This window comes from Artibeus jamaicensis, unplaced genomic scaffold (genome assembly GCF_021234435.1).
Source record: "Artibeus jamaicensis isolate MK-2021 breed Jamaican fruit bat unplaced genomic scaffold, CSHL_Jam_final scaffold_474, whole genome shotgun sequence".
Classification (NCBI taxonomy): Eukaryota; Metazoa; Chordata; class Mammalia; order Chiroptera; family Phyllostomidae; genus Artibeus; species Artibeus jamaicensis.
In genome coordinates, this window is record NW_026522046.1 from 16,021,852 (window position 1) to 16,037,954 (window position 16,103).

A 16,103-nucleotide genomic window follows, 5' to 3' on the forward strand; every position below is an offset into this window, starting at 1 on the left:
TCCTCTATGAATATATTTAGTAGCACACTTTGTACAAATATGGATTTTTCTTACTATCTAATATAAACATGCATCATTCCATAGTGTCTTCTCTTTCCCTACTCTGCCACTGGCTATTAAGAAAAAAGTAAGGCATATTCCAGATACTCTGCTTTCATGAAACACTAATTCAGTCCTGTGTTAGACACTGGGAGGTCCACAGAAGTAAAGTATTTGTTTTCTAGACACAACCTTCATTATTTCAGTCACTGTAAAACTTCCCAAGGTTAAAACCAGCCACATGAACTTGACCAACACAGTAAATCAAGAGCAGGGCTCTCACTAAATACGAAAAACAACTCTTTGGGTTTGTAAATGAGGGTAATTATAATGAAATGAAATTATTTTAATCATTTTCTCATATAATTTCTGACATTAAAACAAAGTATTTTTTTTAAATGTGGGCAAAAAGCACCAACAAATAAAAAATGTTAATGAAGGAAAAGGAAGAAAAATAAAAGATAAGGAACCAAAAATATCTTTTAACATAGATATCTTTTAAGAATAAGTATTTCCACAACTTAAAAAATAGCTCTTCCCTGGCTGGTGTGGCTCAGTGAATTGAGCGCCAGCCTGCAAACCAAAGGGTCACTCACTGGCTTGACTTCCAGTCAGGGCACATGCCTGGGTTGCAGACCAGGCCTCCAGTAGGGGGCATGTGAGAGGCAACCACACACTGATGTTTCTCTCCCTCTCTTTCTCCCACTGTTCCCCTCTCTAAAAATAAATAAATCTAAAAAAATTTTAAAGTATAAATTACCCTTCACAAAAAAAAAAAGGTTTCCGGTTAGAAAACTAAGTAGCTTTCTGAAACCACAAACTGCCTACACATATAAAAATTGTTGGACAGCACCATTTTAATTATCTTAAATTATTCTGTGGTATTTGTGAAAGATCTATTTACATATGCAAAAGCCAAAAATGTGTCCTAAGTATTTTGTTAATTGTTCTTCTATAACACAAATAAAAATAAGTATTTTGTTTATTGTTATTCCATAACACAAATTACAAGATATTTAATTACCAAATTTTTGATCTATGTCTAAAGAAATTATGCCCATGTTCTTAAAAGAACAAGTAAGTCTGAGGAGCAATAATGATCACAAAATGATATGCAATTCAGGAAATGGGAGCAATAACATTATTTGTTTTTAAAAAAAAGTATGGTGCATAAAGAAATATGACTACTGCAGAATAATTTCAAAATCAGAAAGAGTTCAGTCCAAAATCCTCAGACAATAAAATGTGACTCCAATGTTCACAAATAACCATGGAAAGGACAGATTCATTTCCTTTTGGGATGAATGAAACTGTGGCAATATCCAGAGACAGACAAATCGCCTGCATTCAATTCAACAATCATTTCCTAACACACACTATGAAGTAAGCACTGGATATTCAATGGTGAAGAAAAAAGGAGGTGCTAAACAGTAAGATTTACCTACATAGCCTAAGAATAATATAAAGGGAAAAATTAGACTAAGCCTTAGTAAGTGCTGTTCAGAAATCAGAACAAAGCATTGTTCTTTTTTCAGGAATTAAAGTGTTCTTCATTAAGACTTTCCTTCTAGTTCTGTGACTCAATGGAATGGTACGCACACATCTTCTCCAGAGCACAGACCCTTGGAAAAGGGCCTTGTGTGCTAGGTTCTCAGGCTGCCACCAGTTATGGGCTGAAAGAGGGCCTCCCTTCCCCCAACCAATCTATGGGGGGGGGGGCAATCCTCACCCCCATTCCCTCAGCAGGTCACTGATTTTAAAGGTATGTGATTACAGTAAAATGTGCTCCTGCGGGTGGGTTCTGTTCCAATAGGACTGATGTCCTTATAAGATGTGAAAACTAGGATACAGACACGCAGGAAGAAGACCACATGAAGACGCCAAAGGAAGATGACCATCTACGAGCCAAAAAGAGGGGTGTTAGAATAGACCAAATGTGTAGCTTCCAGAGTGGTGAGGAATTAGTTCTGCTGTTTAAGCCACCCAGGCGGGAAGCACTTGTTATGGCAGCCCTGCAAATACACCACCCAGCAGGGCCTCCCGAGTTTCCTCTGAGTTCTACTAGCAGCCCTGTCTGCCTGAGGAGAAACCCTCTGTAAAAAGTAGTGCGTTTATCCTCCACTCAGCTTTCTTCCTCAGCCTAAGGAAGAGAGTGAGCCTGATGGAGACCAGTTGGATCCTTTATCAGGTCTCTTATTCTGCCCCTCCAGTATCTACTGGGAAACTTCTGTGTGCCTGGTATTCTCGCTATCCTGTGGCCTAGACGTCCAGGATGAGAGGCTAGAGAATAGGGCACAAACGCCCATGCACATAAGACAAGCATTCTCCAGGACAAACACGGAGAGTGCTTGTCTCATTTGGGTGAGTGTTTTTAGAAGTAACTAAGAGAACCCTTAAAAAATAACAACAACAGCTTGGAAGCAACAACAAGAGGGAGCATCATGGGGAGAGAGATGAGAAAAAACTCACAGCCAGTGCCAGCTGCTAGACATGGATTATGCCATTTATCTACTGGAATTAGATATTAGGGCCCCCGCTCAACGTGAAGGAGACCAAGGCACAGCACTGTTAAAATGTACTAGTGCAGTTGCAGAACCAGATTTTCATTCTGGCCTGTACTCCAAAGTTTTCATTATCTGGAGAATTATACACAAGTTAGGAATGCTAAGAAAGAAATATATTAACAGGGAACTGTGAGAAATAGGATGGCTGGCTTATTAAGAGATGTTATTCAAAAGACCACTAGTAATTACTGAACACCTGCTGTTTTGCTTTAATACCCTCTCCTGAAGTAAGGCAACACACTAACATGTGTTAAGGCCCTGGAACAGCAACGGACACATAACAGAAAAACCTTACCTAGTAATTACTACCATTAATATTAGCACCTCTCTAAACGCTGCCGACCGCCCAGCAATCCTGTGAGGCATACACAGCTCTCTCCATTTTGGAGGAACGAGGAATGAAGCTCAGGGATGTTCGGCTAACTCACCTGAAGTCAGAGAGCTATCAGGGGCTGAAGGGGGCAATTCTGAGTTTAAGAATTAAAATGTATCTCTTATAAACACTTACAGTTTGAGTGTCTTTTCTCATAGCTGAGAGAGAAGGAAGCTAGCTTACTGAACTGAAATGCACCACAGGAATTTTAATAAACTCCTCAGTTCCCAACACTCTGTTCTTCCACTTCTAGGCAGTAAGTGACAAGAATCAGAAGAAGAGCTTAAAAGGCAGGGGGCAACAGAAACGTTTGTAGAGGCTGCCTCAGAAGGCCAGGATGAGCCAGGAGGGGGACAGAGCAGACTGCATGGGGACACACATGAACCTGTGTGTGTGCAGGTGGCTGCAAAGCCTGGCAGCCAGCTCTGAGGGGGGAAGCGGGGGAAAGGTCGGTGGGGTGTGGGGGTGTGTCAAGGCGTGCTGAGTGAGCTGCCTGCACACAGAAAACTGGGACCAAATGAGTATGTGGAAGCCAGGTTCAAGTTCATTTCCTAACTACTGTGAACATATTTGAAGAGGGCTCCCAGGCCATTCTGAGATAGGAAGAACTCTCAGCGAAGAGGCCGGGCAGTACAAACAGCCTCATGGACAGAGGGGTGGGCAGGCAGAGTCCAGGCTTCACCTGGCCAGCCTGGTACTCACCCCTTCCCCAGCACCTGTGTCCTGCATGCAGCGTGAGCTAGATCTCTGTCTCCCCCACACAACAGCAGGTCCCTCAGGGGCACCTGGACGCACAGGAGACTTTCAATAAATGCTGGCCACGTGGATAAATGAAGAAAAAAGCACCCCCCCCACACACAAAAGGGCTTAGATGCTTATATTTGATGTCTACCAACACCTAGTAACACATTCATTATCAAAATTTCCCCCCATAACTCAGGTAAATATCTGACATTCTCTTCTAAAATATGTGCTAAGTATTTTGCTTATTGTCCTTTGAAAACACAAATGATAACATATTTAATTACCAAATTCAGTTTTGCTCTATGCTATATGGCCAAAGGAGCTGGTCCTTAACCTAGAGGGTTTATTGTCTCAGGACATTAATGACAATGAAATACTGGAAAAAGCAAATATGATTTCATCAGTGTCAGCCACTGCCAACAGGAAGAGAAGTGACATTGAGAATCGTGTTTTGTATTTTCAACCACAGATGTAATTATGAAATTTGAAGGGACAGAAAAGTCAGGAGATTTGGATATAACTTCTCACTTGTCTGGTGTTCTTATGTGGCACACATATATTGGGGAAGATTAGACTGGATTTTTGATCTTCAAATGTGGTTTCTTTTGGATATGTAGGTTGGTGAAATACAATAAAATATGATACTTAGCTGACCCGAGATTACTAAGTTACTTAATTGCTCCTGACATTTTTCATGTAGAACTTAGGACTATGATGTTACCTATGGTAGAGGATCTTCTGGGTATTGTGCAAGGTAAGTCCTGTGCCAAGCATTTCTTTTATTTCTTCTTTATTTTTTTATTTTTAAATATAATTTATTGATTATGCCATTGCAGTTGTCCCATTTCCTCCCTTCATTCCCCTCCACCCTGCACACCCCCTCCCACCCTCATTCCCCCCCTTTAGTTCATGTCCATGTGTCATAAGTTCTTTAGCTTCTACATTTCCCATACTATTCTTGCCCTCCCCCCGTCTATTTTCTACCTACCATCTATGCATTTCATAAACTAGTAAGCGATATACAAATCACAGGAGTTGTTACTGTTACGACTTTAATAGTTACACCAAATTTATTCCCTTGCCACTTGCCTTCAGCATCGGCCCGGTGCTGTATTTCTGCTCAGAGAAGGGGCTGCCTGTGACTGTCAGCTGCGTCTTCAGAAACTCAGCTCTGTATGAATAGGGGCCTCTCCCTTCCCATGGGACCCTCAAGTTGGGGTACCTGGGGTGCAGTTAGAGAGCTGGAGCCAGCAGAGGACCTAACCTGGGTTCCACAGTGTGTAAACTGTGTCTCTCAACCTTGCTGGCCTTCCTTCTTAATTTGGAAGGTCTTCATAAATTGCTGGCAAAGTCCTCTCAAATGTGGCATTACTGTGTTACTGAAGTAAGATGGATTAAAGAGATACACCACACAGGATGTACTTGTTTCCATCACCCTCTCCAAACCTCAGTGGTTTTAGTTGTAAATAACTGAGCAGTTATCTGGAAAAAGCCAGGTATGTCAAGTGAAGTACTAAAAAATATTTTACTTATGTATGCCTTAGTTGGGCTCCTTTTCCCAGATAATAGATTTAAGTCAGTGTGAGTAGCTTGGCTTGTTTCCATGTAGGTAAAAGTGTTGGCACGCACACAGCAAACAGCGGGGATATCTCCTCATACTGGTCATCTCCTGAAGAAGCCTATCGGTAGGAATCACGTGTGGAAGTCCTGAAGACAAGTCCCTATCAATACCTTCCACTCGTGACCCCCTATAAAGCTCCCTGGCTCAGATTTGTTATCTGGATCCAATCATTTCACTTTCCATTGATACCTCAGCCACTTGCCTAGAGTTGGCATGTGGGTTAAAAATTAAGCATCAATAGAAAATTTAAGACGTTTAGACATAAATGAGTGTGTAGGTAAAATGTTTGAGGAACTTTTGTTTAGTCATGAATCCCCTTATTATTTAAAACCTTAGGTTTGGTTGCCTGTAGAGCAGATGAATTGGTTGATTACTTAGCCATTGCAAGAACTATTTGAGAAAAGTAATCGGAATTTTCAAAACAACTTAAAAAAAAAAAACCCAACCTGGGGATGGCATCTATTACCAATCTGTGACTACTCGGCAGGGCAATCCTCTATGTTACATAAAGGGCTTTCAGAAACCTAGAAACATCACCAAGAAAGTCTTTTTCCATTGGGCGGGTTGTTCTTGATCCTATCAATGAATTTATTTTTTAATTTAAAAATGCTTCACCAGCCTGCCAATGGCTTCCACAGCCCAAGAAAGGATTAGGAATCCATGTTAATGATGCTCATATCATATTCCTATGACATACCAAAGTAAGTCTGTAAGCCTGATGTGTTCCAAAGAGTATGTAAAATTTAATATCTACTTAACCTTCATCAAGTTTTGTACCCAACAGGTTAGGGAAAGATGTTTTTCTAAGAAAAGTTGTTAGATATGACAAGTATGTTACTAAATTGGAAAGACAGACTATACTAACTGCAATAAAATCAAATATAATGTGCATAATTTAAGCCTTACTAAATGATTCAGAAATCATTTCTAGATGTGATACTGCCTCAATATTATTATTATAAAGAGCTATCATTTTTCCAGAGAAGTGAAGAATCGCATTCTAGTCAATAGAATGCCAAATACCAAAGGAATCTGCCACACAGTTTTTATAAAGATTGCTTATGGAAACTTAACTTATATTCTCAGTTGGTGTCTTTTTTAAGGAACAGTCTATATGGTAGAGGAGAATCGCCTAATTTTAGATCAGAAAAGAACCTCAGACATCCTCCAACCCTTTTCTTTCCCTTCCTTTCTCCTCCTTCCTCCACAAGGTAATAATGATGCCAGCCAGACAGGGCCTGTTACGTGCTGAGCACCTTTCAAGAAACTAGAGACCCGGTGAGGAACAGGAGACTAGGGTCCCTGACCTTGAGGAACTTGAATGCTATAAAAGGGAGGAAGACCAACAATGATCAAGTGAGCAAACAAGTAAAACACCCAAGTAAATAACTTAAAAATATTCCTAAAAGTCACATGGGGAGTTGGACACAGAACCCGCCCTGGGTTCGTGTTGCCTCGGGTTAATCCTGTGTTCTATTATACCACAATGCCTGGATCTCAGACACACAGGAAAGAAATCGAAGAAAAACCGCAAAACAGGGAGATAGAGAGAAGGCTCAAAAGAGGAAACTTGCACCAAGGTAGGAGGTATATCCTGGGTACATTCTTTAATTTAGCAATGCCAACTCATTCCTTGGGCAAAATAGGCCAGAAAATAAAAAGTAAACTTGCTGAAGAACTACTACTGATAAGGGAAACTAGAACAGAATAGACACGTAAGTCCTCTGCTCTTTCTACAGCTCCCAACCTGCACACATATGCTCTCTGTTCATTCTGGAACACTTCCCCAACTTCCTACAGAAGAATCGATTCCTCCACGGGATGTGTAAGAGATTCTAACTCTCTCTGCTCTTGGATAATGAATGGGTCTGATTCTCAGTCTGCCAGGGCACAGGCAATCCTCCATGCTCCTTTCTGCTCATCATTTTCACGGCACCAAAGAAGAGAGGCAGCATTTGTTTAACCCCACGGTGTAATTACGGCAGGGAAAGAGCCGAGGCTAATATGTATAGCTCAGCTGGGTCAGCTGAGCAAAATGGGGAAAAAACCACGCCAGGACTCCCACCAGACAGGCCCAATAATTTTCCTACAGGGTCTCCAATTTCTGGCCAACTCTTTAAAAAAAAATCCTCACTGGAGAATTACTAACCGTACCAAAATTTAAATATATTTTTAAATAGACTTCATGTCTCTTCCAGGTCAAGGGAAATAGAATATATATAATTTCAACAGGTGTTTACCCATTAACTAATCCTCAAAACAAAGGAATGAGGCAAAGTACGTACTCTGCTATAATAACAAAAATACTTCTTTCAACTACTCTTCAGTTTTTTAGGTTACGTCAATTAATCTAGGGGAGAAAAGAATAGTTTCCCAAATGACAGAACACTAACTTAGATAGTTCACTTTTTCTTTTCGCATGCTTTTTAAATCTTCGGTCCACGTGAAGTTTTTCCTGTAACATTTGAAAAATGTTTCATAAATTACTATGAAAGGATGGAAAATAAAACCCAAGGCATCTGCTTTAGAAATTTTTATATATAAATTATCCAGAAAGTTAATGATGAGGTTAAAAATTGAGAAGAACCACGGCCAGTATACAATGAAAGGAAAAAATTGCTTCATACTTGCGTGATCTCAATATGTATTTAGAAAGGCAAACTGCCAAAGTTTCACTGAAATTGTTCTAACAGTCTTCTTCATTACAATAGCTACCACTTATTGAATGCCCGCTGTTATGTGAGGTGTGGGCTACACACCTCGCGTAATACCAATCAGGTAGGAATTGGCCCATGTGGTGAAAGACTCTGTCAGAGTCACATGGGAAGCAGCCATGGTGAAACTGGAAGGCAGGCCTCTCCGACTGATGTCCATGTTCTTCCCAGCCACACTCTCCACCCTGTCCCTCCCACTGGTTCAACCCTTATCACACTCACAAACGTTTTTACACAATGGAAATGATGAGTGCAACAAGACTACATTCTTCCTTACCTAAATCCGCTCTGTCATAGTGAAAAGGCCAGGTCACCTTTTTCCTCAAACCTTCCCTAGCAAGATGCACACACCCCAGGGCCTACTGAGGTGAAGTGACCAGACCCCACTGTTCTCTGCCCTGAGTCCACATTCCCTTTAAGGTCCAGGGGTTCAGTCCTTGTCAACCTGAGAACACAAGGCTGTGATGGGAACTGCACGGCAGAGCAGACCACAGCGGTCTGTCTCTGCAACTGCAGGCATTTCTCTTACTGTAAGAGGATCTCAGCACATGACTGACGTTTGTGTTTTGTCAAATTTGTCTGATCAATTTTACCAATTTATCTGTAAAGCCTTTTAGCTATTTAATTATGTAATGACTGTTATAATCAAGACTTTCTCCACTGATTCAGTGTGGAGTTACTAATGTAACACTTTTAATCACTCACTTGCCTCCCCCTTAAATTTTCTTACAGTAATGGACCATCTCATGTGTGAGAAGCTGATGTGTTAGTACTGGAGCTGCATGAGAAGCACACCGCACATCCACAGTCACACTGCCAGAAAGTAATGTAGCGTAAAGCAAATACATCCATCAAGGCAGGCTCTGCCCCTGAGTTCAAGATCACATCACAGTGGGAAATAGGTCAGTAAAATAAAAAATTCTCGGGCTGCAATACTGCTTCTACTCTGAGCCTCAGCTTCCTCATAATTAAACCATAGCAACACACTGGCAAGAAAAAGTAGCCTGCAGCTTCTCTCCACCAGAATGTTCAACTTTTAACTGGTATTTCTTAAAGGGACCTTTGTCAAAAAAGAAGGTGTTATTTTTGCCATCACAATGGTGAGAATTGTACTCTGTTCAATGGAATAAAACAGTTCCTCAAAATAAATGAGCAGAGGACATAATGGAATTCTGCATTCCTTGTTCTTTTCCGTTAATTGACTGGCAACGTGAATGTGATTCATCATCACATGTCTTGGCTGGAAGGGGCTGCTCTGTACCCTTTTCTCCCTCCACTGACTTATTTACAAAGACTTGTGTAAAACAAGTCATTTATTTAAACAGGGGAAGGCTGGCCACACATTCTGACTACTCAAAACAAAACAAAAACAAAAAAAGTTGCCAAATTGGCTCACGTGACAGGATGGAAAAAATTAAATTATAGTGGCTGCGCTATGACTTAGAGAGTAAAGAAGTGGATAAGTTTTACATCGGAGAAGAATAAGAGTTCTTTGATTCCTGCCTGCACTTCAGCAATTTTCCTAGGTAGCTGCCAATTTATCCTAACAAATCATTAAAAATTTAAAATACAGATTTTTTAAGACCACTGTAAAAATAGAGAAAGAATAAAGAAAAAAATTGAAAGAATATAATCCCGAAAATGTTAACACAATTATCTTCTGTGGGTAATAAAATGATAAATATTTGCAATACTTTTCTGATTTTTTTCAATGAGTATAGAATGCTCTTACAATGAGAAAAAAAGAACAAAACAGGCAAAGAGAGAGAAAAATGGTTGGTCAGAAACTTGGAAAGAAAGATGTGTAGGGAAGAACAAGGAGACGCTCATATTGCACTGAGCCAAGGATAAAACCCAAATATATATAAACATACACATTCCAGGCACTTGGAACATTTTAAACCTTCTCCTCCGAGTACAGGAGTATAACTTCTCCCTTTAACATTTTTTTAAATCTTCCAATATACCCATTACTTTTTAAATTGCTATTAGTTATTTTACTTAAAAGAAAATCAAATTCCGGGGACATTTAAGCACAAGCGGCCCAGCCCTCACCCCGTACTCAGGATGCACCGAGCCCACGACGTGCCGCACTGGGGAGAAACAGGAATCTCGTAACAGAGGGCAGTCCCTGTTTGCGTTCACAGTGTCTCCTCTGATATTTTTACTAATTCATCTCTAAGGCAGTAGACCCTGAAGGAGTCACAATCAGGTTTTCATGAAACTCACGTTGGCCAAGGGCAGCCCAGGAGCCCTGCTGAGTTTCCCTCCCTCTAACTCTCCGGCATGTCAAGCAGCAAGACTCAGAATGGGCTGCGTGATGCCACAAAAATAGAGATAACTCTAGAATTCTCCTAACTAAATTAGTCCTGGGATGAGTTTTCGAGACTCCATCCTCTCCCACTGCTTGGACGCTGCCCACAGTGAGCAGAGCAGCCTGTCGATGGCTCACCTGGGAGATGTAGCCCGGAGGCACGTGGATGGGAGGGATGGACCCGTTGGGTGACATCATGGGCACTTCAGCCGGTCCTGCAAGAGGCGAGAGCGAGACATCAACAATTGGAGAAATACACAGTTTTCAAAATAATCACTGGTATTTTAAAAATAATATCAAAACTAGGGAATTAGAAACTTTGATAATTTCAATAATTGGTACATTGTGCCTTAGACATAAAATTATGGATGAAAAGGAATTCTCCAGCTGTGTAAGTCAAGGAGGAAAAACCAAAACTATGAACATGTTTTCAAATATTTAATAATTCCCAAATTCTCAAGTTCCACAAAGCAAGGCTGTTTAGTTAAGAGTAGTCTAACAAAGTGGGTCAAAAAGTTTCTTCTTATTTGCCTTTAAAAGTTTGAGTTATGGCTTAAACAAATCAACTGTAAATGAATTTATCTCCTCAGGTTTAAAAAGCTCCAATGGACTTGGGTATATCATTTTATTTTCAAATTATTATTTTCAGTAAGTTACTGTAATGTGACATTAATTTTGAAATAGAAAAAACTGTAAAATACTCCAAACTGACTAAATTCAGCATGCTTATGTTGTAAGGTGGGGGTAGGGGGATGTCAATTTTTAAAACTAGGCATTATTAGAAATACTAATGCCAAATTTACTTGGGGCTGTTTCAAAGCAAAACATTCAATTGACAAGAGGTTGGTTTCAAATTCATTGAACATCAATCCCATGTGTGGCGCAAACAAGGAACAGCAAGGCTTCACTGACCTAAAACACAATGAATGTTTAAGTGTAATGAAACCACTCGTCATAACATCAAAACCAACTTCTGACCCCCTTCCAGAGACCTCGTGATTAAATGGTTTCCCTAGATGTACATGATCCTCATCACCACTGGTTTTCAGTTTGGTGGCTGGCCTCCCTGTTAAGCAACCCACCTTGCAAATGTCAATTCAAAACCGTTTCTTTTTTCAAAAAATTAAATTTACTCAGGTGACATTGGTTAATAAGATTATATAGGTTTCAAGTGTGCATCTCCGTGACACGTGATCTACATACTGTACTGTGTGCCCACCACCCAAAGTCAAATCATCCTCCGTCACCGCACACCTGGTCCCCTTCTCCCTCACCACCCTGCTCCCACGTTTCCAGCCTGAAATGGGACTTCCTGGCTCCAAGTGCCCTGTGTTGTTTGTTTATTTGCTCTCCCCTAATGGGTGCTGTGCTGACGACAATGAAAACTTCTGGACTGTATGTAACCAAAACCAAGAAAACTACAACACTTTTCTTGGCAGAAGAAGGCAGATCCTGCCACCCAACGCTGCGTTTACACGTAGGCATAACACACTCTTCACCTCACAGCACAACCCAGTGTTATAACTACTTCACGGAAGGGGACCAGCAGACGGACAGGGACTCTGCAGTGCCCATCCACAGTCTGCAGGGGAAAAAACCACCATGGTAGCAGGGCAGAGAAGATACTGATGTTCACGTAACATAGCATCTGACCAGAGGTCACAATGCAATGTCATGAACAATATATCAAAGCACTGAACCATCTCGATAATCTCTAAACGTATACAAGACCACAGTGGTCCCTCACAGGCTATCAGACTGGTGATCATTTAAAGCAAAATACAATGCCATAGGAACGAATAACTGCATAGGTCTATTCGATACTGAAGTATGATTCCAGTTTATATGTCCATTAATCACTGAAGGCATTTTCCAAATCTATTTTTCTCACCAGCTTCAGCATTTTTGTCATAATCATCAAGACATTTCAGTATTTACTAAATAGTTTTATTTAGCTTGCCGCACTTAAAAATCATAGACAACTACATCAGCATCAGCCTGAGCAGGATCTGTGAAATCCAAGGGTCTCCACCGGGTTGTATTCCCAGCTCACCAGCCACACTGGAACAATGTGACCTGGAGCAACTGATTTTTGGAGCCTCGATGCTCAACAGTTATAAATGAGAAAACAATCCCTACACCTTATATACTTGGGTTTAAAGATGAAATGCAATAATGCATGCAAAAACACAGTAGTACATAACACAATAATCACTCATCAAAATGTTAACAATATTTACAATGTTTCTTAACATTTTTATTTATAGCTTTTTGTTTGTTATATTTTAAGCACTGATTTATTTTAATAGTCCTTGTAACACATAAAATCAACAAGTATACATTTTGTACAATATTGCCTTAAGAGGAAAATCTTCATTATCAGATAAATATCAAATGTTTCGCCATGCAGATGTGAACAGAAATGCTACCACCTCAGTAAAGTATTGTTTTTTCATCACCAAAATGTATACCAGGCAGTCTCTTAACCCCAGGCATGACCCCTAACACTGTTAAAGTCATTTGTATAAAATGCTTTAAAGAATGTAGGACAAGTGAGTGATTTATAGCCAGAAAATGTTTTCTTCTCAGCCTTGATTTCAAAGGTAGCCAAATGACTTTAACATGCTTGTTCCCCCTTCCTCTTGTCACTGTCGTCAAAACCCTTACAAAGGGCATTGCCAAACATGCAGTAATGACTTCCGAAGCTCAACTGCACCTTGGAACCCCAAGGTTCCTCTCCTTTCTGAAATACACCATTGCATTCACAGGCATTCTGCAGTTGAAAATCTACCAAGCAATAATGAACAAACAAATGATGAATCACAATGGTATCATGAGCAAAGCTACTGTCTGGCTAAACACCTGTCTCCCAATCAGTGAGTTTACTGCCTCTGTGCAACTGTCTCGTGTTTGAGAACCTGTTGATATTGTTGTAACCCCTACCTAATGGAAACATAGACTTGTCTCCATGAACTTCTAGGACTACTAGGTTCAATGGATGCCGTCATAACACAGAAGACTGAAAAGGACATAGCCCTTAGAATATGGTAAAAGTGGTTCTCCTCCTGTTCAAACCACCAACACTGGCTATATGTTTGGGGGGGTGGTACTTGGAGGGGTGTCATGACACAATTTATTCAAACAAACCAACTTCCTCTCTAACTATACAGGGAAATCACTGAACTATTAAACTTTTAAAATAAATTTTAAGTCTCTTAAGGTTACTTGGAAGCCTCTTTAATTAAATACTTTTGTTACATACAGCTGGGCCTACACAGATGTATGGACACATATGTTAGATCATTTGAAAATGAAAGTAAGCTAACACACCTCCAAAGTACTGTCAGTGAGGTGGGTTTTTTAAAAGCTAATTAAGCAGTCTGGCTGAAGACCACATGAACTCTTCCACAAACAGATGAAAAAATGTCATAGGCACAGTTTCTAGAGCTGGAATTAGAGTATTTGCTAAGAGCCAAGTAACTACATGAAAAAAGTGCCTTGGGAATTTTGACCAATTTCAGGTTTTAAGCTGTGACCTCAACAGTTAAGAATTCCACTTGCATAGAATAAGATGTGAGACACAAACGAACTATAATTGGCTTACAGTCATTAAAAAATTAAACTAATACACATGGTGTAACATCTTAAAAGTCTGTATTTGTTAATGAATTGAGGTTCATTCACTATACCAGACCTTCAACGAGAAAGGCTGAAGAGTAGCTTACTGATTCGATCAACAATAATTCACACCAGGATCCCATGACTTAATTCCCACATCAAAGAGACTGAAGGTAAGACCAGCACGTTGCATTTGTTGGACCACACGTGTTTGTGAGGAGCTCCTGAGCCGCTGCCAAGGCGGAGGCCATCCTGCTTCATTCTGGGCTTCTTTCTTCCCTGCTGCCAGGGGTCTCCATAGCGAACACAGTCATACAGCTCTGACTCTGCATTCAGGACACTCATTCGCTCACTCCGCGAGGAGAACAAACTAGGCTGACTTGAGGTGAATGTGCAAATGAGGTTTAGAGATCTGAAGTGGTGGACGCTGAGAATCCAGGCTGTAACTTATCATTGAAAACAGTCTTAAAATTGACCAGCTGTAATTAATTACACCGCAATTTCAGACACGTTTAAACAGTATTTTTATAAGTGAAGTATTCACCAACAGGTGAACGAGGAGTGAATAAATATTAAAAAACCATAAAACTCAGAAGAAAACATCAGGATGTTTCTGTAGTGCTGGATTTGACAATGGATTCTAGATATGACACAGAAAGGCAGAAACAGCCAAAACATTCATGAGAGGATGAACGGATAAACAAAATGTGATACAATACAAACAATGGAACATTACTCAGCCATGAAAAGTACTGACACATACTACTATGTGGATGAGCCTTGAAAATATTATGCTAGGTAAAAGCAGCCAGACACAAAATTTCAAATATTTTGTGACTCCATTTATATTACAGATCCAGAATAAATGAATCAACAGAGACAGAACTCATATGGTTTCCAAGGGCTGAGGGGTGAGGGTGGGAGTCAGGGGATTTGGGGAATAACTGCCTCATGGGTTTCCCCAGGGGTTTCCTTTCAGGTGATTAAAATGTTTTAGGATGTTATGTGCATTTCACCTCAATAAAAGTATTTTTTTTAAAAAAAGATGATGAGCACACAGCAAAAGAAATGTAAGGTAATAAAACTGGGATTACAAGTAAACTACCAAAAAGCAACTGAGTAGAAATCTCCTGCAGCACAACTTCATTCCACATACATTCATGTGTGAGAGGGAGCTATTTCTAGGCACTGCGCTGTGCGGAAACCAGTAGGATACACTCTCTGCCCTCAAAGGATGGGTAGTCTAAACTATGGAGATACGGGTACGTAAAACAAATACACACGAGCAGGCACTCAGGCATTGTTTAAATCTAGCAAGATTTTTTAAGATATCATCCTATGAACATATCAGTAATTGCAGAAATGGTGATTAGTTAAAAGGCCCTAAAGATTTCATATAAGTCTCACTGCTTTACAGATAAAGAAACTGAGGCCCAGAAGCAAACTGATCGGCAGGTACCCACCTGCCGGGTGATGGTACAACAGGGTTTGGAACTCGGTTCTTCTAGTTTTTAGCTCAGTGCTGTTTCTCATTTTATTCTCCATCTGGAGTCAGCTTTGTTGTTTCTTAAAATGCTGCTGCAAAGTCCTTTTCTCTCACGGTGTAGTTTTCACACAGAGCCAGGTATTGGTACATTTCTCTGGCTCAGGGTGGTCTCTCTGACCCGTAACTACTTCTTTCCAAAGGCACGCCACCAGAGAGAAAACAGGCTGGCAAGGGCAGAGTCTGCACACCACGGAACACAAAAACCTTGGAGCTAACCAGGCCTGGGTTTGAATACGGGCTCTATTATTTTCTAGCATGACCCTGGGCAAGTTACTTAAAATCTCTGACTGGTCAGCACTTTTGTTTACAAAAAGAGCTACATCCAAGGGTTGTTCTAGAGACTGGAAGATGTAATGCATATAAAGTACCAAGCACAGTACCTTGTCAAATAATGGCATTAATAAAAATAACTTTAACATTGAGCTACAAGAAGAAAGATACTGTATGGATAATGAGGTTAATAGAGAGTAATCATTTACCACAGGGACAAAGAATGAGAGTTTCTCAAATGAGCAAGTTAGTTGTTTGGTTCTTCACATACTCTCTTCTAAAAACATGTTTCCATCTTAC

At 40.3% G+C, this 16,103-nt stretch overlaps 1 protein-coding gene across 8 annotated transcripts in view; it reads right to left on the reverse strand.

Moving 5' to 3' along the window:
* FNDC3B (fibronectin type III domain containing 3B) overlaps positions 1-16,103 on the reverse strand; it is a 314,158-nt gene that overhangs the window by 136,037 nt on the left and 162,018 nt on the right. For all 8 annotated transcript variants that reach the window (XM_037137468.2, XM_037137471.2, XM_037137467.2 and 5 more), the window contains exon 4: positions 10,508-10,584. In XM_037137468.2, coding sequence (XP_036993363.2) covers positions 10,508-10,584 — 77 coding nt within the window. The remainder of the gene's footprint in view (positions 1-10,507; positions 10,585-16,103) is intronic.